A 27,957-nucleotide genomic window follows, 5' to 3' on the forward strand; every position below is an offset into this window, starting at 1 on the left:
ATTAGATTATTTTGAAGAAAATAATGTTTTCTGTGTTTCTTAATACATTTGCACAGCATGCGTATGAGTTTCACAGGAAGCCCAATTCTATTATTTTCACTAATTGGAAATTTGACTGATCATATCCGTTATGAATTTGATTGGTCAAAAGACCAATTTGTGAAAGAAAGATTTGGGATGCCTGTGGAAACGAGTGATATGCAGTGGCTCTCAAAAACGATGGCTAACCCTGAAGTCATCTGTTCATTTATGTTAAGTTTTAGTGTTTTAAAATCAATTATCAAATAGGACTTCTAGACAATTTTCCAAACGTATTTAATTGGCCCAGCTGGTCGTGGGTCTGAATACTTATTAAATGCGGTATATATTTGCATTGCATTCTAACAAGTATAGTGTTAGAATTGGAGTTAGGTTTAGGCATTAGGGTTAGGTTTAGGCATTAGGGTTAGGTTGAGTTCTGGCTTAAAGTCTAAGTTCCAGGGAGTGCTGAAACATAATCTGGTTCGCCGAAGGATAGAAACACGTGTGCGTGGGCGCGCCTCAACACACCAAACGGACGCTCGGTCGTAGGGAGGTGGCTGAGAAGCTTAACCAGATCAACTGAGTGGCAGAAGGCCACAGCCCCACAGCAGAGTTCCGCCCCCACTGCCTTGTGACTGTTTATGCAAGTCATGTACAGTAACTGGGTTTGTGTGGCTTACTAGTCCTGGTCGACTGAGGGCACATGCTGGCACACTCACTGGTAGTAGAGATGAGCGAAGCTGTCCATTACTATGTACTCACAATGACACCCATTCATGTTCCTTTGTCTCTGTGGTTGTGCGCGCGTGCGCACTTGCTCAGGCAGCACAATGTCCAATTGACCGCGGGGGATATAAAGTGCCATTTACAAAGGCTCTATTGACACACGAGCGCGTCTCACAGAAGATGAAGTAGGAGGACTCGTCGACAGCTGTCAGATTGCCCAGCGCCGCTGTGTGCAGGTCGGCCAGGCAGAGCCGCGTCGGCCCACAGTCTGATACGGAACAGAGTGACCACAAGACTGGTGGAAAGGGAGCCGAGGAGGAGGAGCTTCACCCACGGGGAGGGAGTTGGCAGTGGGTCAGGATGCCTTACACAGCAGCAGAGCTGACGCACTAAACCCCTCAGGGAAAGCGAAGGGGAGGGGACAGAGAGGACCAGACTACGTGGACAGATGGAGGGGGCAGTGTTTGTTTTGAAGTGGCATGCTGGTGATCATTAAGGGCTAGCGGCTGCAGGTCAGTGTAGAACACACGCCCACTCCGTTCTGGATGTTGTCGTGCGAGGAGAGAAGTGCGTTGTAGTAGCAGTGCTCCCTGTTGGCTCCAGAAGTCGGGAAACCCACCACACGTTCTTCTGTGCCCTTCTTCCTCCGCACTGTGCTGAGCTCTGCAGATGCACTCGATGTGGCTCGGGGTGAATCAGGATGTGCACCCAGCCAGCATCCAGACCGGATCCCTGGACCTCCAGGGTAAGGTACGCTGAAACGGCCCCTTCGCACCCCTGGAAGCAGAGTCCGGTCTGGGGAGAGGAGTGTGGGATAGTCGGGAGGATGTGAGGCCTCGACAGCAGTCATCACCCACCACCAGGCCTGCCAGAGTCTCGTCTCGCCCAGGGGAGGAGGGGAGGAGGGGGGGAGGAATGGGCCTGGATTCACTGCAGGAACAGACCGAGCAGGAGCCGCTGAGGGAAATGGAGTGCTACCACAGCCTCCTCCAGGCCGGCTCTCAGCTGGAGAGTACACTTCAGCGTGAGTATCTAAGCCAAATACACATCATGGAATAGGGGGACATATGACTAAATGTAAAATACACAGTGTGGTTTATGGGGACATATAACTACATGTTAAATACACAGTGTGGTTTATGGGGACATATAACTACATGTTAAATACACAGTGTGGTTTATGGGGACATATAACTACATGTTAAATACACAGTGTGGTTTATGGGGACATATAACTACATGTTAAATACACAGTGTGGTTTATGGGGACATATTACTGCATGTAAAATACACAGTGTGGTTTATGGGGACATATTACTGCATGTAAAATACACAGTGTGGTTTATGGGGACATATTACTGCATGTTAAATACACAGTGTGGTTTATGGGGACATATTACTGCATGTTAAATACACAGTGTGGTTTATGGGGACATTACTGCATGTTAAATACACATCCTGATATATGGTGACGTATAACTACCTATTTATTAGCATGTTTTGGGGTGACTTCCAACAGCATCTCTACAATAATGTCTAATACAATGTTAAGTGAGCAATCTAGAGACACAACACCACCGTAACCCATAGAACCTCATGTGTTGGGCAGTTCTGGGTCTATAATGTGCCATTGAAGGGCCTGTTGCTGCTGTGTGCCGCCATTGTACTCATCCAGAGCTTAATGTGGTATTTTTCAGCCTGAAGGGGGATTGTTTTTATCCAGTAATCCTATGTTGGTTGGATGTAGGTAAGTACGTGCCACATCTGGGCGTGTTTGGAGAAATGCCGGACAAACCATTAAGTCAAATGAATAAACTACATATTAAAACGTTGTGTCTCTGATTTGATGAAATAAAAAATAAAAACCCAGGGTGGCTATCGAATTAAGCTACTGTATGGCCACATCACAGCTTTTTAAAGTTGAGTGGTGAAAAACATATTGGCTTTATTGGGGGTTGAATCTTGAAACAGCAGAGAAATAGACTTATAATAACATGGGGAATAATATAAGTTATTGCTGTCATGACGGGAAAACATGAGATGAACGACCCTGTCCACTTATCGTCCTCCACTATCCTTGCCTTTTTATTGACTGGAAAACAAATACAATGAAGAGCACAGGCCTATTTCGTGCTGAAGTGCAATTTAGTCAGACCTCCATGGTACTTGTCCTGGAAAGTGATGTTTTGTACACACTCAAAAATAGAAGTACCTGTGTTTACTTAAAAGGGTACAAATGCTTGTCACTGGGGGGGGGGGGGTACCTTTATGAGAGACAATAGTGTACCCTTTAGTGTTCTTTCTTTTATTTTAATTCACTTTTGTACCATTTCTGTTAGTCGAAAGGTGCTCTCCTGTCCCCATAAAGACCAATATTGTAACTTTGCAGGAACATTCTTCAACAGTGTACCTATATGTACAGAACTGTTCTTGTTTCGTACCTCCATTTTTGAGTGTGTACCTGTGGTAGATTGGATTCTCTGTTCTGGTGATTACCATCTAAATGACTAATAGGATTGTGTTGGTGACCTCCTCTAGCCAGGCTTACTATCTGTGCTATTTTGCTTCTATATTTAACGACCTGGGTTGATGGGGGCGATACTTGTGTCATGGGCTACGGGTGGTGGTCGATGTGTTGTCACCTTTTATCAGGCTGGTCTGTGTGTGAAGGTACCAGGTGTGTTGTCACTTTTTACCAGGCTGGTCTGTGTGTGAAGGTACCAGGTGTGTTGTCACTTTTTACCAGGCTGGTCTGTGTGTGAAGGTACCAGGTGTGTTGTCACTTTTTACCAGGCTGGTCTGTATGTGAAAGTACAAGGGGTGTGTTGTCCCTTTATATCAGGCTGGTCTGTGTGTGAAGGTACCAAGGGGTATTGTCTGTTTCTATCAGGCTGGTTGGTCATTTTAATGCTGTGTGGGTAATATGAACTCCACTGCATGAGCTGAGCTGGATGTAAAAGCTAAACATGGAGAGACTGCAGTTTATCGATCTCTGACCATGGAGATGTTTTCACAGACACACAAACATTACAGATCAGTAGCCTGTGAATCATCATGTCCCTCCACCTGGTTGTATTCTAACCAGCCAAAATACTTAGCGTGGGTTTGAAACACATGCCAGATGGGTTTCAACAAAGTGACTGGTTATGAATTGTGTAAATAACATGTCATTTTAAAGCCCCAGTGTGCTTTCTGCAGTTAATCCTCAATTTGAACCTTCACCTAAACCCAGCTTACAGATATGTGGCCTTTAAACTGAGAGGATGTGTTAAGTTCCATACAAACCCGGTACCAGACCTCATCAACCATAGCTGTCGACACCTGACAATAAACAGCCTCCAGTTGGTAAAACTTGATACCGTTTTTAGAAAAAAGTTAGCACTGAAAGCCCTGTTTAGTGAAATATCTGCTTACTTAAAAACATTATTAGCAATAGCCTTTGTGTAATTAGTACTGAAAGCTGCACATGCTTCCAGCATAATGTAGCCCCTGGAACATAAGTGACAGTTGGCTGAAGGGTGAAGCGTCTGCCCTTTTCAGGCCGCCCGGTATTCCCCTGGCCTGTGGTCTTGGAAATGGCTGTGCCGGCTGTGTGTGAATAGTGAAGTGGTCATGCAGTGTTCTTTTGGCAGGGTCATATCTAGGTGAACATTTAGCCACAGGGCACCAAGTCCGTCCTTGGGTGAAGTGGCGCCTGGGTTAAACTCCTGTCAATCCTCTGAAGTCATAATGTGTGTGTTGAAAGAACCAGAATATCTTCGGAAGACTACTACAAGCAGTTTTGTCAACATCTGCGGAAATCCTTATGAATTGATGTTGCGCAAACAACCGAGGTCTACATCAGCCGGCTAGAATCTACCTGGAATCTTAACTCCCTGTTCAGTAAACAGACGCTAGCACAGATCACCTGCTTTGGCCTCAGGAGGAAGAGGACCTGTGACTAGCCCTGCCACACCTGGTGTGACTAATCTGTCTGGCTGCCTGGGAGTGTGTGTGGATGCTGTTATCAGTTTAACAGTATTATTTCCATTGCCTGCTACCAAACCCAGTTGCTGGATATTTCTTTTTTCCTGATTAAGTCGTCTCTTCACCACGGTCTCATTAAACAAATACAACATTAAATAGCAACATCAGAGAACAACATTAAGGTGTACAGTCCACATGATCCCACCCCCCCCTTCTAGATGTAAAGTGCCTTCCTGGACCTACAGTGTGGGGCCTTCCCAAGCTCCATGCAACACGAGCCATGGAAACTACCAGTCCAGGAGCTCCATCTTAAACATGACATTAACCGGGGTCTGACAGTAACCCTACTCCTGGGCTGTGTGTGGATGGCCGGGTGCACCACAGCCCAGTTACTGTCTGTCTCCGAGTGTCGGTCACGTTCATGAAATATTGACCGGAGACTCGCGGAGCTCATTACCCCGTCACTCACCGAGGCACCGTTGTCCCTGACGACAATGTGGACGAAGGGAGACTCTCCGGCCGGACACCAGCCCTCCTCCTCTCCCTGTCTTTCCACTTGACACCTGCATTCCTCTCTATTCATATTTCATCATTATGTCAATTATTGACGAGCAAAGGTTAGCGTATGTGAAGCAAGTGCCCAGTACATTGGTTTTTATAAACTCTTCCAATAGGGCTTTATTAATATATTGTTGTACATGGCTGTGTTTCAGCGCAGGCTGTACTGTACTTGTACATAATACTGCATGCAGCTTAGTCGAGTGCTGTCCTGTGTGTTGAGTTCAGAATTGGGAGTGTTGTGTTTGGGGGGGGGGGGGGGGGTCGCAGTTCTGCTCACCACCGCCGTAGGTGACCCTACTGGTCAGAGAATAATTGCCTGACCCTGTGCTAGACTGGACGCGACAGTGGATAGGTGTCAAGATCCGTCCCAGAATGATTGACTGACTTGAGGCAGACGGCCAAGTCCGAAACCTCCCTACTGTACTGTTGATGCTGTTTTTCAGATGACCACTGGGTGGCAGTGAATGCTTACTGGACAAATTCGGAATGAAACCGCGGTTTGTCACTTTAATGGAGGCCTCACCTGGATGCTGTCATTTGTGTTACTCTCTCCCGTTCCCACAGAGGTGTCAGTCCCAATCACTATGAAGGAGGTGGACGGCTTCATCGAAAAGCAGGTGGCCTACCTGTCAGGTGGGAGCTCTTCACTCCGTAACATCCCCTGGGTTCATAACCCCGCCCGTGTTTACATCACTGGTGACCTCGTTCCCAGGCTATTGCCTGTATTTGTAATGAATAAATGTGCTTTTCGGTGCAGATGTGTCTGGAGAACAGACCACGTCTTGACTGATGAATTCTGCTCCGCTAAAGTGTAGAAATCTTTGTAGTGTGCAAATACACAAGTCGACCAAGTAAATCCAATCACTGTTTATTCTACTGTTTAGTGTACGAAACGTATGAAACTGACATTCTTTCTCAGGAGGTCGTGGAGAAGACTCCAGCGTGATCATCACCCTGCCGGAATACTCGGATTTCAGCGATATCCCGGAGGAATCTTTAGCCAAAGTTCTAACGTACCTCACCTTCATACCTCGGTGGGCGAACCTGAGTACACAAATCATCTCTAGCCCTCCACTCTTGAACTCTAGTCATCCCTCTCTCTTTCACACCCCTCTCTCGTTCTCTGCAGTGCAGTATGTGCCTGCTTCAGTTCAGAGTTAGTATTCTGTGCACAAACAGCACTAGATGCTTCCTGTCTCTGATCTTCCATTATGAACTGTGCCAGCTCTGAGCCTGTATCACCCATGGACAAGGGATCATATCATTGGTCTTGGGACAAAAATGAGGTTTAAGACCAGGTCAACAGATCTCTATAAACATCCCTGTACACATACTGTATCTAACGTAGTCCCTCTGTAGACTTTCTGCCCCAACAAATTAAATTGATCTTAGGCTTCACCTAACCCACAACCACCATAGCATATGTTCAGTCTTCCAGGGCTATAACTATACATTTTACCAGACAATGTTCACATTTATTCAATTAAAAAGAGCATTTAGAAATACAATATTGCTATTGCTTGTGTTTGCAGAGCACGACAGCCGGGTGTAAAATTCATAATCATTTTAGACAGAAGACTGGATACTTGGACCTCAATCAAAACAGCACTTGCCAGAATTGCGGTGAGCATATTGACGTATTGGCATACTCCGTGTGTGCGTGCGTGTGTTTGTGTTGTCTAAGGATGTTTTTGCTGAATAGCGTATGTTTTTGTGTACGCGTTTATGATCGAAAGTATAGATGGAAACTACAGTTGTTTCTGACGGCCCTGTACTACTAAAAAACATTGTACAAAAAATACAAATATTATCTAGTTCAGAGTTTCACCGCTAGTCAGAATGGACGTCAGAGCAAAGAGCTGTCTCTGGTCCTGAATCTCCCCCCCTCGGTTCCCAGCGTTTTGGGATAGTGTCGCCTCGTATCTATCAAATACAGTTGCTATGACTCCTACATTGTTTGAAACTTAACTCTCGGACGTGACGAGGGAAACAATGCATGCCAGCATTCCGTTCCTTGAAAATTAACTGATGACGCTATATATATTTATTTATGACCTGATGACTCGATATTTTGTCGGAAAATGAAGGAGCGAGGGAGACGGACGGTAATGATTGCAAACGCCAGCGTCGTGGCCGCAGCGTCGAGGCTGCGGCTGTGGTAACTAACGGTCTGAGGTGGCATGACTTGTAACGGGCGGGACGAGCAAGCGGGGTTTAGAACGACAGCGTCGCATGCATGGCTATGAACACGATGGCGGAGAGGTATCAGCGCCGAGGATTGCCCAGAATACGGAGAAGCACGGTAACGCACTTTTTACGTAGTTTTGATTTGGTGGTAAAAGAGTTGTGCTCAAGTTTGGGTGGGCAGTGTGAATGCTGCATCGCTCACTTGCTGCAGTTTGCTAAGCGTGGCACTGCGGTGCAGGTTTTAGCTTTGTCATGCACTTGTAGCAATCAGATAAGGACGGCATGACAGCCTGCTTCTGCGGACTCGCCTGACATATTTATCATTTTGAGCATGAAGGAAATTGTATTTTTTTTCTTGAAGTAGATTAAATAGCTATTGTAAATTCGAAGAGCTATAAGGCCAAACGCCTAGTCTTTTTGGAATAAAAAAAATATAAAACTCTTATTCTGTCATGTGAGGACCTATGTACTGTACATTTAAAAACTAACGTCTGACATCTTGAATTTGAACACAACCTTATGTTAGTCATGTGCTGGACACAGTCTTAATCGTATGAGTTTTTTTAAAAATGTCATACCACAGAAATGCTATCTTAAATGCTTCACTTGTGATGTCTGATGCTGAATACCTGAATCTCTTTCCGGCTTATACGTAAACTAGCAAGGTGTTGGTGATTAGTGGCACCATTTCACATTGACCAGAACTTCAATAAGTCCTTGACAGACGTGACTAGCTTCCCTTATCGGATTGACAGTGGGTGAGTCTGTCTCCGGCTGAGTGCTGGTCGGCGCTGTCAATACGTTCTGTCTGAGTGACGTGGCCCCTCCCCTGCTCTGTCTCCAGGCGTCCTTCCCCGGGAACCTCCACCTGGTGCTGGTACTGCGGCCCACCAGCTTCTTCCAACGCACCGTCACGGACCTGGGCTTCCGCTTCAGCCAGGAAGACTTCATGCTCAAGATGCCTGTAAGTCAGTTGGGTTGCAGAGTGCGACGATTCACCGCATGCCATGGTTTTGCCGGTGTTAAACGGGGTGTGTCCGTAACCTCTGTCCTCTGGCAGGTGGTGATGCTGAGCTCCGTGACGGACCTCCTGAGATACATCGATGAGAACCAGCTTACCTCAGAGTTTGGTGGCACCCTGGACTACTGTCATAGTGACTGGATCGTCCTGAGAACAGTACATACTTTAAACCGTCATCCATGTGACCTCTCAGAGCCCCAACACTAATTACAACATACTTTAAACCGTCATCCATGTGAACTCTCAGAGCCCCAACACTAATTAGAACATACTTTAAACCGTCATCCATGTGACCTCTCAGAGCCCCAACACTAATTAGAACATACTTTAAACTGTCATCCATGTGACCTCTCAGAGCCCCAACACTAATTACAACATACTTTATACCATCATCCATGTCAATTACATTTCAATCAAATGTGTTTATAAAGCCCTTTTTACATCAGCAGTTGTCACAAAGTGATTTCACAGAACACGCAGCCTGAAACCTCAAGCAGCAAGCAACAACAATGTTGAAGCACAGTGGCTAGGAAAAACTCCCTAAGAGGGTCTGAAATTTAGGAAGAAACCTGGCGCAGTGGGGTGACCCGTCCCATTCTGGCTGTGCGGTTGAAAAATGTAATAGTACAAGTTGTAATAATTAGTAAATGCATTTGGGTTGTGTCCAGTGTCTATAAAACCTTATCCAGGTAAGATGCATGACCAGATGGACAAGGACAGGGACAACCGGGTGGAGTGGGGGGATCGAGGGTGGTTATCAGACTGGCAGCTGGAATCATCTGGTATCGTCTTGATCTGCAACACAACCAGGAGGACTTTGGAAAGTGGCAGCAATGAGTCTTTAGAGCCTGGTACTCGAGAGGTGTGGGCCAAGACCTCATGTCCTCCTAAGTTTGAACGGAGCAGGAGACAAGAAAATTCAGAGAGTGCAGTCCTTAGGTTTACAAGCATTTACAGTGGAGAAGGAGAACTGACCGTACTCCCCCCGGCACAATAATAAAGCAGCGTAAAACCTTGGGGCTGGGACAAGTGTGTCCAATGACATTGTGGCCCTATCTGGGGGAGGCCCCGGACAGGGCCCAGCAAGCAGGAAATCAATCCACCCACATTGCCAAGCATCCATGTGACCCCTCAGAACCCCAACACTAATTAGAGCATACTTTAAACCGTCATCCATGTGACCTCTCAGAACCCCAACACTAATTAGAACACACTTTAAACCGTCATCCATGTATCCTCTCAGAGCCCCAACACTAATTAGAACACACTTTAAACCATCATCCATGTGACCTCTCAGAGCCCCAACACTAATTAGAACATACTTTAAACCGTCATCCATGTATCCTCTCAGAGCCCCAACACTAATTAGAACACACTTTAAACCATCATCCATGTGAACTCTCAGAGCCCCAACACTAATTAGAACATACTTTAAACCGTCATCCATGTGACCTCTCAGAACCCCAACACTAATTAGAACATACTTTAAACCGTCATCCATGTGACCTCTCAGAACCCCAACACTAATATTACAGGAAGTCTGATGTTGAGTGACACATTCAATTTCTTCTCTATATCCTAAAAAAAAAAATCCCTTGAAAAAGAAAATGCTGAGGAGCGTTTTGACTGATCGTGTGGAGGGCTAAGGTTTAGAATGTGAAACATCCCTATGCCCCCTGACTTCCTTCCAGGCAATAGAAGGCTTTGCGGTGACAGTGAAGGATATTGCCCAGATGCTCCAGGCGTTTGGCACAGAGGTGGCCGAGACAGAGCTGCCAAATGAGGGCACGACCATTGTCCAACTCCTCTCCGCCCACATGGATAAGTACAGGAATCTCAAGGTGCGATGCAGCTCTGTTACTCTGGACCCTGTGATCATACGAGACAATTCTGTATCACCACTGACAGACTGACAGCCATTCGAAATGTGTTGCGTGATGTTTTTTTTAGCCATTCCAAGTGTCTGTGTTTCCTGTTGTGTACGTTTTACAGGAGGCGATACGATCTGTGTCCAAGGAAGGTCGTCATCTACTGGCTAACCTGGAGGCCTCGGGGAGAGAGGGGGACTCACTCTGGGAGATCAGGCTGGACTGGGAGACTGTACAGAGGTGCGCAGACACAGGGGGATATTAAATAGTTGGGAATGTTACAGCGGACGTTCGTTACAGACACAATCTCATCTGGTCTTCAGGTTACTGGCCCAGCTGAGGGAAATGGAGTCAGCCTTCGACGGCTTCTTTGAGAAGCATCATTTGAAACTGCAGCAGTGCCTACAGCTGCTCCGATATGAGCGCAGCTTCCAGGAGGTGAGACAGGGAGTCGTTGTCGGTCGCTCCCTCTTCAATCACTCCAGACACTGTGGTGTACGGTGCAAATTGGATGGGGAGATGTTGAACGCGTGTTCCTTTGTCTCTCCGCTCCTGTGCTCAGATGGAGTTGTCTCTTGGGCGCCTGGCGTCGCAGGAGAGGGAGGTGTCGTTGTCAGTGGAGACGCTGGCTCAGACAGAACAGACGCTCAGAGACCTGGACGGTCTGAATGCCCGTGCGCAGGTCAGTCGTGGTGTTGCTAGGACACACTCCCCCCGTCCGATAAATACATCAGGATGACACACCCCACCAGGCCTCCAAACCTAACACACCATTATTAAGACGCTTGGGGTAGACCGTCTTCTCTGAGACTCCTGGGCTTTTGGTAATAGCATCGGTTGTGTGGCTAAGACGGAATTGAATTTGAACACTTTATCTGTCCATTCTGTCATTTAGCATGCTGTTATGCAGAGTGACTTACAGTATAGAGGGCATGCATTTTCTGCCACAACATACACCATGCTCATGTCTCTGTCTTACTGTGTCTGTCTGTCTGCCTGCCTGCCTGCCTGTCTGTCTTTCATGCTTTAAATTGATCACCTGTCTTCCGTGTCTGTGTTTCTGACGGTGGTGTCCGGGGTGTTTGGCAGGAGGAGATCGGTCGTGCCCAGGCCATCGCCCTCCGTGGTCACCAGCTGGCTGCCTGCCACCACTACGCCATGACAGTGATTGTGCAGCGCTGTAACGAGCTGCAAAACCGCTGTGACGAGCTCAGCCACGCCTTGAGCTCCAAACACACGCACCTGTCCCATGTCTACCAGCTGCTGCTGGGCCTTCAGCAGGTAGGGGGGACTCCCGTCCATTGCAGCGCCACACAGACTAGAAACACAAATGCAACAATGTGTAACAACTGTCAGCGGGTGAAATGTGGCCAAACCGCACCACCAAGGTCCAGTCGTTTTCACTTACCTAATATGATTGGTCGGAGTTTGTGACTGTTCTCTCCTCCGTCAGGCCCAGAAGTGGTGTGATGATGGGGTGTACCTGTTGGCGCAGCAGCTGGTGGATAAGTTCCAGTCCAAAGAGGGGGCCCAGGCTGCACTGAAGGACATCGACAGGCTACTGGAGGAGGCACCGTCTCTCCTCAGCTCAGGACCCGACGTCCTGGCTCTGGAGTGGGAGTCTGTCCTAACCCCTGAGATTCAGGTGAAGCACTGGCCAGTGTCTCTTGTTCACTAATTCAACTCCATTCCTCGATGGAGTACGTCAGGCGTTGATGGATGGGTTGCGATAATAATTCAAATGTTGATTTTCTCTGTAAGTGTGGATCACTTGTACTGTGGACGTTCTCCCTCTTCTTTCTTCGTCCCCCACAGGTTCTGATAGAGAAGACTTTTGAGAAGCACACAGTCTTGCAGGACATGATACAGAACAGACAGAGCTGTCTGAGGAAACTGGCTGATAAACATGTCCGTCCCATCCAGCTGGTGGCCCCCCGGCCTGAGAACCCACCCCGCTCCAAGTCCCCACTCTTCTCCCCCAAACACAGTAAGAGGAAGTAGTGGAGCGCTCACTCACTACCTCTTTCACTACCTCACTACATCAGTGCCTCACTCACAGCCTCCCTACCTCACTCACTCCTTACTAGGGAGTTTTTCTTTGCCACTGCGCATTACATTTTGTTGCTTGCTCTTTGGGGTTTCAGGCTTGTTATCTGTAAAAGCACTTTTTGACAACTGCTGTAAAATGGGTGTGATAAAATGTGTATGATTTACTCCCTCACACACTACCTCATTTTCTAACTCACTTCCTCACTCACTACCTCATTATCTTACTCACTGCCTTACTCACTATTTCACTTCCTCACCCACAATCTCACTATCCCAATCACTCAGGATTGCACTCACTCAATACCTCACTCACTGCCTCACTCACAATATGACATCCTCAATCACTCACTACCTCAATCCCTCACTACCTCACTGACTACTTTGCTTCCTCAGTCGAACGCACAGCACTAGCCTACTGGATGAAATGGCTTATAGCACGTCCTCCCCCATGACCCCAATGTTGACCTCCACAGCCACGCCTCCCTCCTGGGTACAGGGGGTCCCCAGCCTGGGGCTTCACACAACTAGCTGTAATAACCAGAGCCGCCGTCTACAGGCTGCCGTAATGAGGTGGCCCACAGTGTTTAGAATGTAGCAGAGCTAGTTAGAGGCCTGCTGAGCCTTTGCAAATGAGCTAGCTGCTTTTAGCCCTGTAGCACTGTTGTAATCAGTCCTTAGGAGGCACTCCGTTAGCTTGGTGCGTGATTCATATACATTAAAGGCCCTCGCATCTCCCTGTGCATCCGGAGGGTGGGGGGGTGGCTTAACGTGGTTACCCACACAGTAGCCAAATAATGAGGAGCTGCCGTTTGTTGTGAGGTGCATGTGGACGGGTGTGTGTTGCCCCATTTACTCTCATTGCCGAGTTGTTTTCCAACGAGACTTAATGTAAGAGATGGAGGGAGAGGAAGAGGGGAAGACTGAGAGGAAGACTGAGGGAGGAAAAGTAGACGGGGGGAATGAGAGGAAGAGTGTGGAGGATACGAGGACAGAGGGAGAATGAGAGGAGGAGAGGGGGAAAGAGATAGCATGAGGCCCTGTCTCCCAGGACACAGAGAAGGAAACTTCTATGAGAGCCAAGATGAAGAGGGAAAGGGAGTGTCACGCCCACGCGTCTCCGATCTCACGCTGAGTGATGAGCACATGATCAAACAGCCCCAGTCTGGCAGTGGCAGTGAGTTGTGCAGCTCGGCTGGAGGCAGTGATCTTTCACTGGAACTGCTGCTGATGCTCTGAATGGAAGTTACCATGCAGAATGTTCATTAGCACTAATTAACTATCCTGTCCGTCTGGGGTGAAGGGTTACGCGTTAACCCAGAACCAGCGGTCCACACACTCTTCCTAATTACGGACTAATGGCTGTCAGTTTGACCAGTTCCATATCACCATCTAATCAAAGCCCACTGAGACAAGTCTTTATGTAGTAATGATTATTAACGTGTTATACAGGCAAGAGGCATTATTACATTCAGCTTGTTTTGCAGGTGTCGACGGTTTGAAGTTTTCCTTCGATCTGTCACTCCCCGGTAAGAGGACGTCACGGAAAAGTCCCGGCCTGAGAAAGGTAAGAGGGGAGAGAGGACGGTGCACAAGTGAACAAACTGAATTAAAGGAAGTAAAGTGTTGCAGTGTAGAGAAGTCTGGACCATTCTAGTTTTGGAGAGAGGACTTCTTGTGTTTGTGTCTCCTAAAGATGTAAATACTGGTTAGGGTTGCGAAGGGAACCTTATTTGGGGTTGAGTTTCATAAAATTACTTGATGATTTTTGATATTGTTTCCTTTAGCAATACATCCCTAATACATCCGTTATCCTCAATACATCCCTTATACATCCTAATACATCCCTTATACATCTCAATACATCCCTTATCCCCAATACATCCCTTATACATCCTAATACATCCCTTATCCCCAATACATCCCTTATACATCCTAATACATCCCTTATCCCCAATACATCCCTTATACACCCCAATACATCCTAATACATCCCTTATCCTCAATACATCCCTTATACATCACAATACATCCCTTATCCCCAATACATCCCTTTTACATCCCAATACATCCCTTATACATCCCAATACATCCCTTATACATCACAATACATCCCTTATCCCCAATACATCCCTTATACATCCTAATACATCCCTTATCCCCAATACATCCCTTATACATCCCAATACATCCCTTATCCCCAATACATCCCTTATACATCACAATACATCCCTTATACATCACAATACATCCCTTATCCCCAATACATCCCTTATACATCCTAATACATCCCTTATACATCCCAATACATCCCTTATACATCCCAATACATCCCTTATACATCACAATACATCCCTTATCCCCAATACATCCCTTATACATCCCAATACATCCCTTATCCCCAATACATCCCTTATACATCCCAATACATCCCTTATACATCCTAATACATCCCTTATCCCCAATACATCCCTTATACATCCTAATACATCCCTTATCCCCAATACATCCCTTATACATCCTAATACATCCCTTATACATCACAATACATCCCTTATCCCCAATACATCCCTTATACATCACAATACATCCCTTATCCCCAATACATCCCTTATACATCCCAATACATCCCTTATACATCCTATACATCCCTTCTTTCTACTGTGATGTCTCAGACAAACCAAATTCCTCCTTTCTTTTTTGATGATCTGACTTTTCCAGTGTTGCATTCTTGTCTATACTTACTTATATTTTTGATAACATTGTTTCAGTCTTTTATTAATGAATTACAATACAGCCATATACTTTATTTTTGTGTTTTTTCCACCTCCTCTGGATGACACAGTTTGAATTGTAAACAGTTCTGAACTTCTTCCTTTAGAAACATAATCATTGGATATAGTGTACTCTATAGGATATATTGGATGTAGTGTACTCTATAGGATATATTGGATATAGTGCACTCTATAGGATATATTGGATATAGTGTACTCTATAGGATATATTGGATGTAGTGTACTCTATAGGATATATTGGATGTAGTGTACTCTATAGGATATATTGGATGTAGTGTACTCTATAGGATATATTGGATGTAGTGTACTCTATAGGATATATTGGATGTAGTGTACTCTATAGGATATATTGGATGTAGTGTACTCTATAGGATATATTGGATGTAGTGTACTCTATAGGATATATTGGATGTAGTGTACTCTATAGGATATATTGGATGTAGTGTACTCTATTGGATATATTGGATGTAGTGTACTCTATTGGATATACTCTATAGCTTGCTGGAAAGCTGAAGCTGAATTTAAACACCTTGTTTCTGTTTTTGCAGCTCAAAGAGGTTCAAAGCTTTGATGTTTGAGTTTTTAATGTGTGTGATTTAACGGGTCATTTTATTTTTACAGTTTTTTTCATTCAAGATGTATAAAAATGTGACTTTGAGATTTTCCTGGGGTTGATAGGACTATAAATAAATATATAAATTGCAATATACCCAGAGAATTAATGAGGATAATTCAACACCCCTTGATAGATTTATAAATAGCCATTATTGGTTATTTTTACATAAAGGTTGAGAAACAAAAAAAATATATTAATAACATAAAATAAAAACGAATCCAGGCACTTATTAATGGTTCTTAGATACACTGAATCAAAACGTAAATGACAGAACATTCTGCTAACTTTGATATTTGACCTTCTACCTCAGCGACCTTTGGCCTTACTGTCTCTGTCCTGTGTGTTTTGTCAGATCGAGGTCATGCATGACTACCAGGAAAACAGGAGCGCCCTGCTGTCCAACCTGGATGGCCAGGACAGCCCCGACCTCCTGAAACGGTTCGTCAACTCCTCCTCCGTGTTCTGTGTTCTCCTCCTCACAACCCGTGTCGGTGGAGGTGCTAATGACTTCCTGTGTCTCCGCAGACATGTGATGAAGGAGCTGATGGAGACGGAGCGCGCGTACGTGGAGGAGCTGCGGTCAGTGCTGCTGGTGAGATGGGGTCTCTGCGTTACCGGACGGTGTGGCGCGTGCTCGGAACTGATGCGTTTTGTTTATGTGAAGGGCTACCGGGCGGAGATGGAGAACCCAGCCCTCGCGGGGCTCCTGCCTGCAGGCCTGCAAAACAAGAGAGACGTCCTCTTTGGCAACATGCCGGAGATCTACGACTTCCACAGCAGGCACGTACTGATCTTCTGACAAGTACACACAGTACACACACACACAGTCACAGACACACACATCTTGCAGTGTCAGTGTTGTTTTCAAGAACTTCTTGGAATCTCAGTGAGCAGAGAGATGAAAGCCACCAGTGGCCTCTATAAACTTTTGCTGCATGTTATAACCAACCCGTCTCTCCAGAAGTAGAAAGTGCCTACAGGGTGTCTGCTGGCCACTTTAGATGAACGCCAGTTAGAGCCCCTCTAACTAGTATCAAACAGCAGTGGCTCCCACAAGCATTTGATTGGGCCAGCCAAAGAGGAAACTGGCCAGTACTGGTGGCTTAGTGGCACAGATGTGTAAATGAGCCCAGTCAGTCATTATGGAGAAGATCTAGGTGAAGGCGTTCTGCGGGCCTGGCTGTGATGATGATGATGATGGTGATGATGGTGGTGCTGGAGTGTTTGTGTGTTTAGGGTATGGGTTCTTGTATTGACCTCTCTGTGAGATTTGACCTCTGAAACATGGTTCCTTTGGTTCTACAGGATCTTCCTGCAGGACTTGGAGGGTTGCCTGGAGACCCCAGAGAGAGTTGGCGCCTGTTTTCTGGAGCGGGTGAGGAAAGTCTGTGGCTCCACTGTGAATGTCCGAGGGGAACGAGAGGAGTCGAAACTTCCCTCTGGTTAATCCCCTGTAACCTGGCCGCTGTGCAGACCATTTCCAGTTTATGTCGATGACTGGTGGGGTTTGCATCGCTCTGTTATCCATCGTGGCTTTTACACAAAAGCAGAAAGTTTTTCATGGCTGTATACTTTGTAGAAGCTCAAACTGAAACATGATTCATGCCTTTTTATGGGAGTTCTTCTGTGAAAAAAGAGAAATAACGGCATGTCAAGTTCATTCCGTTCAGACAGCTAACTTGACTTTGACTGGGAGCTCACATGAATGATCACATGAATGATCACATGAATGACAACATGAATGATCACATGAATGATCACATGAATGACAACATGAATGATCACATGAATGACAACATGAATGATCATTCAAGTCTTTGAATCAGCTTAGTGACTGAAGGTGTCGGCCTTGTTTCAACAATCTGGAATGAGCCTATAGTACGCTGGTTGTTTCTGGTCAACATCCTGACCTGTAAGTGTTTGACTTGAATGTACGGTGTGTAATTTGAAATGTCCGTGTGTGTTTTCAGAAGGAGAATTTCCAGGTATACGAGTGCTACTGTCAGAACAAGCCCCGCTCAGAGTCGCTGTGGAGGCAATTCTCCGACTGTGCCTTCTTCCAGGTGACGGTTCCTTTTCTGTGTGTCCCATACTGCCCCCTGTTGGTAGGTAGTGATATTACTTCACTATACCAGAAATACCTATGTTGATTGTTTTAAAGGGTGATTTGGTTATTTTATTTTTTTGGTGAATTAATAAGTGCTAAAAGACATGGCTGATTTTCCACATCAGTATGTTCTTTAGGGTATGGTGTAATGTGTCTGTATTGTGCGTTCACAGGTAGGTAGAGTTAAACAGCGCTAACAGCCAATTATCTTCTGCTTGACGTGTGTAGCCTATATGTGTAATATACCAATGGTCCCCATCTAGACTAGCTTTACAGAGATATCCAAAGTGAAACCAACTTTTCCACCCACCACTGTGATTGCTGCCATCCTGCTGGGCTCAGAATGGATGATTACTTGGCTGTTGCCTGCTGTGAGCATGTAGGCAGGGCGGATTTAAACCAGGGAACTGTGACGCTTTCTATTCCTGGACATAAAATGTTCTCCAATCATCTCACAAATCTGAAACTGCACTTTTTGATCAAAATTATTCAATTTACACTTTGTACTAAATTTTGACAGTAGAATCAATGTTTCTGATTAATATTCAGCCGCCCTTTAATGACAATATGTGATGTATGATTTATAATAGATTCCCTTTTGTGGTTTAACAGTAATGAAAACTTTCCAATCTTACTGTCTCCCATTGATATATTTTACAGGAGTGTCAGAGGAATCTGGAACACAAATTAGGCCTGGATTCTTACTTGCTGAAACCGATACAGCGTCTCACCAAGTACCAGCTACTTCTGAAGGTCAGATCTTTGTGAAACCACGCACACACACACGCACACACACATCTCACCAAGTTCCAGCTACTACTGAAGGTCAGATCTTTGTGAAACCATGCACACACACACACACACACATCTCACCAAGTACCAGCTACTACTGAAGGTCAGATCTTTGTGAAACCACGCACACACACACATTTGTTTAGCTATACTTGTCAGAATGTTTTGGGGATCACAATTCGATTTCCATTAACATTTCTAGCCCTTTTATCCCTAACCCTAAACGACTATTATCTCCCTAACTTTAACCCCAAGCCTAAAAAATAAATGTATTGTGACCAGAAAGACCGGAAAGATTTCCTCACTAGTAAGGATTTGCCGTGGTTTACTAGTGAGGACATCTGACTAGTATAGTTGTACTCACACACACACACACACACACACACACACACACAAACAAACAAACCTCTACACACTATGCTAATATTGCAGCATTTATAGTGTACTTAGTTACATTGAACTTTTAAAAAAGTTCAGGGATTGTAACATAACATAAAACATTGTAAGATAACCCTATAAAGGATCATTCATTTAAATGTTTAAACATTGTAACATCGCCCTATAAAGGATCATTCATTTAAATGTTTCAACATTGTAACATCGCCCTATAAAGGTTCATTCATTTAAATGTTTCAAAATTTTAAGATTTTCTTTCATATAGGATCGTTATTTAAATTATTTGAATGTAGGACATTAAGGAATACAGATTCAAATATTGAGGCGTCCCATCAAGACAATGGCCATTGCTGCCAGTGTTGTCTTGTAATCATCTAATTTAAACATTCTACACAGAGCCTTATGTAACTGTACAGCTGAAGAACTTACAACCAGAATACAACGCCACCAGATACCAATGAGTGTGTTTTCCATCCAGGAGTTACTGAAGGACAGTCCAGAAGGCTGTGAGGGGTCCTTCCAGCTACAGGGGGCGCTAACCGCCATGTTGGACCTCCTCAAGTCCGTTAACGACTCCATGCATCAGATCGCCATCACAGGCTACCAGGTGGGCTCGTGTTTTACCTGTGCCGACACTGACCGCAGTGAGCCGGGGGGGTCTAATCACATCACCGTTAAAAGAAAAGGGGAATTGCTGTAAAATGTGCCTTTATTTTTATGGTGCTTAGAATCACACTGAAAAACACGCAGACCTGAGATCTGCAGAAAAGAAAACGTTTGACCCATTATTTGGGGCTATTTTGTTTGAGCGTATTCATTCATTTCTGGTTGCCACTGTTAGGTCCCATCAATACTTTCTGTGATGAGACTGTACGAATCGCTAAGATGAGAGTGGCCTGCCCTGTACTTTTAGAATTTCTAACTTACTCATTTTAAGTGATTTTTGGCTTTTTGTTTGAAGCTTTTCCTCTGATGCAACACTTAATTCCACCAGCTCTACTCGTGGCACTGGTGCCTCATACGGGCTTTCAAGTGGCCCTATGATCCAGAGTCTCTGAACTTGTTGTCCCTCAGGGAGAGTTGTGCGATCTGGGCCGAGTGCTGATGCAGGGCTCCTTCAGTGTGTGGATCAGTCATAAGAGAGGCCCGACCCGCATGAAAGAGCTGGCCCGCTTCAAGCCCATGCAGAGACACCTGTTCCTGTACGAGAGAGCCCTCCTCTTCTGCAAGCGCCGGGAGGAGCAGGGAGGGAGACGTGACAGAACCCCCTCCTACAGCTTTAAACACTGTCTCAAGGTGTGTGTGTGTGTCAGGGCCTGTCCGGGTGTTCTGCTTGCATGTTTCCAGGGCGGGAGGGATGGTGACACGCGCCCAGATGCTCCCGTCTTGATTCATTTTTGAGCTTCCTGCCTTCACGCAGCGGCGCTGTGTCTCTAGACAGGCCAGCCGCGGAGCGTGTTTGGTCCTGGTGGGACGTGTTTGGTCCTGGTGGGACGTGTTTGGTCCTGGTGGGACGTGTTTGGTCCTGGTGGGACGTGTTTGGTCCTGGTGGGACGTGTGGCTCTGCTAGTAGGCCCTGGGAACAGTCCGTATATGTGAAGAGTCTGTGTGTGTGTGTCTGTCTCGGCAGATGAGCGCCGTGGGGATTACGGAGAACGTCAAGGGAGATGTGAAGAGGTTTGAGCTGTGGTACAGCGGACGGGAGGAGGTCTACCTAGTGCAGGTAAAGGAGGTGTGAAGTGACAGGTGAAATGATCAGTTCCACCCAGAACCAGCGTGTTCTCCTAACGGGGACATTCAGCCTGCCACTCTGCAGTCTAGCTGTCTTCTTCCGTTTGTTTGTTGTTCTGTTTTGTTTGCTGTTCTGTTTGTTTGTTGAACTGTTTGTTTGTTGTGTCATGTTATGTTGTGTGTGTGTGAGTGCAGTGTATTGTGTGTTTTGCAACTTCTTTTTAAACCATGTGTGATTCAAATGCCATTTTATGACTAATAAGAACTGAAGGTGTTACAGAGTCCTAGTATTGTGTTTTCTACCAGTTGTTTTAATGTGTCCTGACCACATAGGCTCCCACAGTAGATGTTAAGATGGCTTGGCTCAACGAGCTACGAAGGATCCTCACCAACCAGCAGAAACTTCTCAAAGGTCTGTACGTCACTCACACAAGACCTTGTTTATTCTGAATCATGTGATCATTAGTCCTAATCTGCATGGGCCTTTTTCCTCAGATGAACGCTGTCTCAACAACCAGCCAGACCACATCGAACTGTCTCCACCCAGGTCTGAGAGGTCAGTTCTTATGCATGCTGGGTCTTGTAGGACAGAACCCAGCCATCACAGCAGCTCCCCTCCTGACTCAAGTTATGCAACAGAATATGAGGAGAACACGGAGGAGGTTGAGGAGGGACAAGTCGGCGGTTTGTGTGGAGGATGAGTGTCTCGAGGAGGAAATGGTGTGTGTGGAGTAGGCTTGTGTGTGGAGGAGGAGTGTTGAGGAGGTGGGTGTGTGTGTGGAGGATGAGAAGTGTCTCAAGGAGGAAATGGTGTGTGTGGAGGGGGATGTGTTTCTCAAGGAGGTGTGTGTGTGGATTAGGCGTGTGTGGAGGAGGAGTGTGTTGAGGAGGTGGGTGTGTGTGTGGAGGAATTGTGTGTGGAGGAGGTGTGTGTGGAAGCTAGTATCATGACACAAGTTACGATTCAATACATAACAATTCATCACAATAACACAACTGAATCACGATATTTACAGAAGTGCTAAAGAAAACCTCAAATAATATTAGGCTATATCTTTAAAGGGCAATCTTTAGCTAATCCCCATTAGCAACCTCTCATAAAAAAAGAACCACTTATAACTTCTAAATGAAATATCAAGGATTGACCTTCAGGCCAGTTTAACCAGTCAACACAAAGCCCTTAGCTCTGTACAAATTCTGAGAAGTACATTCATTCTGTCATGGTTGTGGTAGGAGCAGGACACGGGCGCAGAGTCGAGGAAAAGGGTATGATCCATGATTTAATGAAACAAAAGACTCAAACAAAACAAAACAGCGGCAGCAATCAATGACGTGGGGTATTCCAAACAAAGGAGAAACCAAAATGAACCACACAGCATGGCAAAATTAAATAGGTTCCCCAATTGGAGGCAACGACCAACACCTGCCTCCTGTCCTGTCCTGACTATGCCCCGAGCCCAGCGCAGAGATGGCTAGGGGCATAGCCAGGACGTGACACTTAGCAAAACCTCAAGCAACTTCATATCATAATTTTAATAAATGAAAGAGAAATTCTAATAACTTAAGGGCGGCCGTGTGTTATTTTGAAAACTTGCTATGCTATGCCATGCTAAATTGTTGCATAGATCAACTTTAAGCTCTGTATTATAATTATTTAAAGATATTAAAACAACAAGTTAACTAGATACTGAAAAAGACATTAGATATTAATTACTTCTGAGTGTCAAGACTGTTGGTCAACATGCTCTGATGTGAGTGCCCTCCTCTGTGCCGTCATATCTTCTAAAGAGTACCCATACAATATTGTGAAAAAATTAAATTAAATCGTTGTATCGGCACAGCACTAGTATTGGTTGCTGTCCTCCCTCTGTAGAGGAGAGTGTGTGTGGAGGAGGTGTGTGTGTGTTGAGGAGGTGGGTTTATGTGTGTGGAGGAGGTGTGTGTGTGTGGAGGTGTGTGCCTGTGGAGGAGGGGTGTGTGTGTGTGTGTGTGTGTAGGAGCCTCATATTGTTGTCTGCTACGTGGTTGCTGTCCTCCCTCTGTAGAGGAGAGTGTGTGTAGAGGAGGTGTGTGTGTGAAAGAGGTTTGTGTGTGTGTGTGAAGGAGGTGTTTGTGAAGGAGGTGGTGTGTGTGGAGGCCCCACATTGTCCTCTGCTGTCTGGTTGCTGTCCTCCCTCTGCAGAGGAGTGTGTCTGTGTGTGAGTGAAGGAGGTGTGTGTGTGAAGGAGGTGTGTGTGTGGAGGTGGAGGGTGTGTGTAGAGGAGGTGTGTGTGTGTGAAGGAGGTTTGTGTGTGTGTGGAGGAGGTGTTTGTGAAGGAGGCCCCACATTGTCCTCTGTGTGTGTGTATAGAGGAGGTGTGTGTGTGAAGGAGGTGTTTGTGAAGGAGGAGGTGTGTGTGGAGGCCCCACATTGTCCTCTGCTGTCTGGTTGCTGTCCTCCCTCTGCAGAGGAGTGCGTCCGTCTGGAGGGGCTCCTAATGGCTGTCTGCCGGGGCTGGACTTTGTCTCGCTGTCAGCTGGTGTGTTTCAGTGTCTGCGCTCCCGGAGTCCACGCCCTCGAAGCCCCCGGCAACGCCCCCGACCCCGCCCCCCCCAACTGCCCCCGCCCCCAGCGCCACTGACTCTCCCTGAACGCTCAGTGGTAAACCCGGCTCTGCATGCCCTGGCTCAGTTCGGCATGGCCCGGCTTAGGGGGCCCACCTCCCCGCGGGGCTGCTGTGTCTGCATACTGAGTGCCATCTCCAACACCTCCATTTGGGCTCATCACCGCCACGCAACGCCCCGGCAGACCCCTCATCTCAGACACGGGACCCCAAAACGCTGCACCCATCTTCGCATGGGATTAGCAACTTTGCATGGAATGTTGAAGAAAACAACGTAAAACGTAAACCACATTAGGCGTGTTTGGGTGAACAGGTATCCTCATGCTTCCAGCATGATAACCGCTTCAAGAATGGGCTTGCTTTTTGAGATCTAGTAAAACAAAAATAATCTTAAATTATAGTAGTGGTTTTGGTACCAAAGTACAGCGAAACTAAAACATGATTACGTCAGGATCTTGATAAATCAAGACCAGATCTTCCCATGTCCTGGCGCGTATCAGCTCTGCGTCCAGGTCGTTTGGGTTAAGTCACATGGTTGCTCTGCCTTGTCATCCAGTACCGTGGGTTATGTGGCTGCCGTCTGGAAGGTCATCTTTGGTTTGGGATGACTTGGGCAAGTCACTGAACTTGCCCCGCGCCCCAGAGCTAGGATCAGATTCCCCCCCTTAATGACGAAATGTTGGAATTTAGACACATCTGATCCTGGATCTTTGGCCAAAAGCAAATATCCTGTGGCAGGGGGGATGCCAGAGGAGGTTGGGGAGTACTGAGTGGCTTTATTGATCCTCTCGTGTTCTCATCCACAGCCAGCAGCAGAGAGTGTCGGTCAGCTCAGAGGACACAGAGTCAGGAAGAAGCAGCCCAGACCCACAGTCTCACTCCCCACAACACCTGCCCAGCCGCCGCATTGAGGCGCCCACCTCTGAAACACAGCGCACCCAGAACCACAGACGCAGTGAGGACCCCAACTCTGACACACTGTACCCAGAACCATGGACGCAGTGGGAACCCCACCTCTGAAACACACTGTACCTTGAACAACAGACACAGTGAGGGCCCCACCTCTGAAACATACTGTACCTTGAACAACAGACACAGTGAGGGCCCCACCTCTGAAACATACTGTACCGAGAACAACAGACACAGTGAGGGCCCCTCCTCTGAAACATACTGTACCTTGAACAACAGACACAGTGAGGGCCTCACCTCTGAAACATACTGTACCTTGAACAACAGACACAGTGAGGGCCCCACCTCTGAAACATACTGTACCGAGAACCTAGTCAGGGAACCACTTGGTAAACATTGGCGTACTCCGATTTAACTCCCGGTTCTTTCTTATCATTACTAATGGTTTGGTTATTTCTGGTACTGGACATTAAGGCTGTGTCCTGTATGAGGAGAAACATGCAGAATTAACTAGTGTCCTTCTCAGGCTGGCCTGGTGCATCCTACACTGTTGATGTCTGTGAGGGACTGGGGGAGTGGGCTGGAGGTCCGGAATCGTCTCACCCGTCAGACACCGAGGAAGACCCTGCCCAGCTGGTGAGACAGGTTTACACAGGAGGACCTAGATCCTCACCCAGGACCTCAGATGCTCTCTGTTTTAAGATCTCACACTGCAGCTGTTCAAGGCCCTCGCAGGCTACAATTGTCCTCATAGTCTGACAGAAGTGATACTGTCCCATCAGGGCCCAGGCAGGTATGAGGCCTTGGCTGCATGTCCACCCTACAATCTGGATGACCTCACCATCAGGAGCGGTGATGTCATCCAGCTGCAGCACCAGGATAGCGAAGGTCTCTGGTGAGTGTCAATAACGTCACTGGCGAGTGTCAATAACGTCTCTGGCGAGTGTCAATAACGTCTCTGGCGAGTGTCAATAACGTCTCTGGCGAGTGTCAATAACGTCTCTGGCGAGTGTCAATTACGTCACTGGCGAGTGTCAGTAACGTCACTGGCGAGTCTCAATAACGTCTCTGGCGAGTGTCAATAACGTCTCTGGCGAGTGTCAGTAACGTCTCTGGCGAGTGTCAGTAACGTCTCTGGCGAGTGTCAGTAACATCACTGGCGAATGTCAGTAACGTCTCTGGCGAGTGTCAGTAACATCACTGGCGAATGTCAGTAACGTCTCTGGCGAGTGTCAGTAACGTCTCTGGCGAGTGTCAGTAACATCACAGGCGAGTGACAGTAACGTCTCTGGCGAGTGTCATTTGTCAGGTGGTAAAGGGGTCTGTCAGTAACAGAACTAGATTTAACCTGGCATTGACATGGGCTCTGGCAATATAACAGGTTTAAACAGGCTAAAGGAGAAAATCAGGCTAATTGCTAAAAGCTGCACTTTGCTGTTCATTCTGCCTTCATTTTACTTTATATTTTGATAATACTCTACATGTTGAAACACTATTGTTTATCGACACGCAGGATCTTCTGCATGCCACAGGCTCCTGGCCAATCTCAATGACCATCATTCACCTTTATCTCCCTCAATGTCCAGGCTGGTGAAGAACCTCAGTCGCAAAAAGGAGGGCCTCATTCCTGTCCCTGTCCTGCAGGTGATTCTGGGAAATGGCAGTAGAGGACACTCCAGCAGACTAGGGGGTATGGTGACTTAAAGTACATAAATTCTCCATCCTCCTCTGTGACAAATGGAGCTACTGTACTTAGATGGGTTTTCTTCAGTCATTTGTGTTGCCTTGTCTTTTATGCAGATCCATGGAATCTGAAGGTCAGGAAGCTCAGCTCTCCTTAGTGGACAAATGATGCCTTTAGATTCTCGGTGGACCTGAGAAACGTCCCAGTATGAAGTCCTAACTCCCACATGATTGTATTAAAGTGCTTTTGAAGTTGGAACTGTTCTTCAGCCAATGGCTAGCGAAATGGTCCATTCAGCTAGTTTGCATAGATGTTGACAATCTAGTTTGACAGTCTAGTTAGATGACTATATGAAAAAATTATTGGAAAGGTGAAAGGTCAGTAAAGAAAAGACACAACAGGTGAACTCTAAAATCATCTCTGACTTTCCCCCTTGGAATTTTGACCTGGGGGTTTTGTGACTCTTTCCTGTTCAGAACCTCATATTTTATGAATCTGAGGAGCATGTGAAGGCAAAAAGGGCAGAACTTTTGGGCTTTACCCAGACAGAATCACCAGACTGTCTTTTTTCGAGTGACTGATGGAATATCAAAAAAGTGGTCCTTCAAAGTGTTTAGTGACCCAAGAAGGACACAGGATTTTCGAGTCTGGATTCTTGAATGCCATTAATTCTGGGCCAGTAAAAGGAGGCCCTGCTCTGGCAGGATGGATAGTGGACATACTCTGGTGACTACTACCCTACAAAACTCTTTGGACTGCATAGGTTTCTACCAGCACAAAGACACAAGACTCAACCAGCACAAAGGCTCACGGTTCGGGGAAGGACCAGGGACTACCTGTTTGCCCCAGCCAATGGCGTGTTACGTTGGGTTGCTACTGTGTCTGGAATTGGACTGTTAAACATAAATGGTCTCTGCTTGCCATCTGAGGGCTTCTTAAGCGTTATCACTAACCAGTGGGAATGCATTTGGTGTGTGTTTCTTTGTGTGTTCTGTCATTGCTAACACGTAGGAGTGCATTTTGTGTATCTTCATGCGGTTTCTGTACACCATAATAGTCAAGGTTTTGCCAGAAACATTTCTTAAAGAGACTTTTGTACATAGAGTATGTCCTACATTTTTTAGGTGTGTACTTGAATGTTGGATTATTGCGTGTTGATGTGTCCATTTTGTCCACATGCTCTTGTTGTTTGGATGCCGTTCTCTTGTCCTCGAGGCTACCTACTCTTACCATCTCACAGAGTTAAAATGCCAAAACGTGCCGTGCCATAATGCCTTTTTCTTCTAGTTCTTTTGAAATCCATCTCTTTGATGAATGTACTGTTTGCTCAGTAATATGAAATGCACTGCTGCTCCTACCTCATCTCAGGCCTGTGCTCCTGGCACTTCAGTAAGGTGGAAGGTCTATGAGAAATGCAATCAGAAAGACAACCCCTTGCATATTTTCCCGATTCATATCTTTTTTGTTATGGTCCTAAACTGAATTTCAGTTGAGTGTTGTTGTACAGTTATATTCACAGATATATTCAACAAAGATTGATGATGAAGATTGATAGATGCATATCTTCAGGTTTTCAGATGTATCTTTGGCGGTATGAGGAGGAGCTGCTACTGGCATACAGCCGATAGTTGATGTCCTCCTTCCCAGGATATCACTCTGTCCTCCTTCCCATGATATCACTCTGTCCTCCTTCCCAGGATATTGCTCTGTCCTCCTTCCCAGTATATTGCTCTGTCCTCCTTCCCAGGATATCACTCTGTCCTCCTTCCCAGGATATCCCTCTGTCCTCCTTCCCAGGATATCACTCTGTCCTCCTTCCCAGGATATCCCTCTGTCCTCCTTCCCAGGATATCACTCTGTCCTCCTTCCCAGGATATCACTCTGTCCTCCTTCCCAGGATATCGCTCTGTCCTCTTTCCCAGGATATC

The 27,957-nt window shown here is 46.2% G+C and overlaps 1 protein-coding gene across 6 annotated transcripts; it reads left to right on the forward strand.

The window, feature by feature from the left end:
* The first annotated feature begins 916 nt into the window (after positions 1-916).
* mcf2a (MCF.2 cell line derived transforming sequence a) lies at positions 917-27,550 on the forward strand. Of its 6 annotated transcripts, none has more exons than XM_010903134.5 (30): positions 927-1,771; positions 5,839-5,907; positions 6,194-6,308; positions 6,807-6,897; positions 8,306-8,425; positions 8,522-8,638; positions 10,174-10,323; positions 10,475-10,590; positions 10,674-10,788; positions 10,913-11,032; positions 11,440-11,631; positions 11,804-11,995; positions 12,166-12,337; positions 13,884-13,963; positions 16,160-16,245; positions 16,333-16,399; positions 16,472-16,587; positions 17,113-17,182; positions 17,778-17,912; positions 18,575-18,667; positions 19,581-19,709; positions 20,177-20,398; positions 20,733-20,825; positions 21,167-21,245; positions 21,329-21,389; positions 24,243-24,391; positions 24,872-24,981; positions 25,128-25,240; positions 25,932-26,035; positions 26,146-27,550. In XM_010903134.5, exons 1-30 carry the CDS (start codon positions 1,663-1,665, stop codon positions 26,184-26,186), a joined length of 3,426 nt encoding a protein of 1,141 aa, XP_010901436.1. In that variant the 5' UTR covers positions 927-1,662; the 3' UTR covers positions 26,187-27,550. The 6 variants fall into 6 exon arrangements, with proteins under 6 accessions (XP_012989154.2, XP_010901453.1, XP_010901436.1 ...); XM_010903143.5 differs by having other exon boundaries at positions 928-1,771; positions 17,778-17,870; XM_010903151.3 differs by lacking the exons at positions 25,128-25,240; positions 25,932-26,035; positions 26,146-27,550 and having other exon boundaries at positions 924-1,771; positions 24,243-24,485.
* The last annotated feature ends 407 nt before the right edge of the window (positions 27,551-27,957 follow it).

Source organism: Esox lucius, chromosome 4 (assembly GCF_011004845.1).
Source record: "Esox lucius isolate fEsoLuc1 chromosome 4, fEsoLuc1.pri, whole genome shotgun sequence".
Lineage (NCBI taxonomy): Eukaryota > Metazoa > Chordata > Actinopteri > Esociformes > Esocidae > Esox > Esox lucius.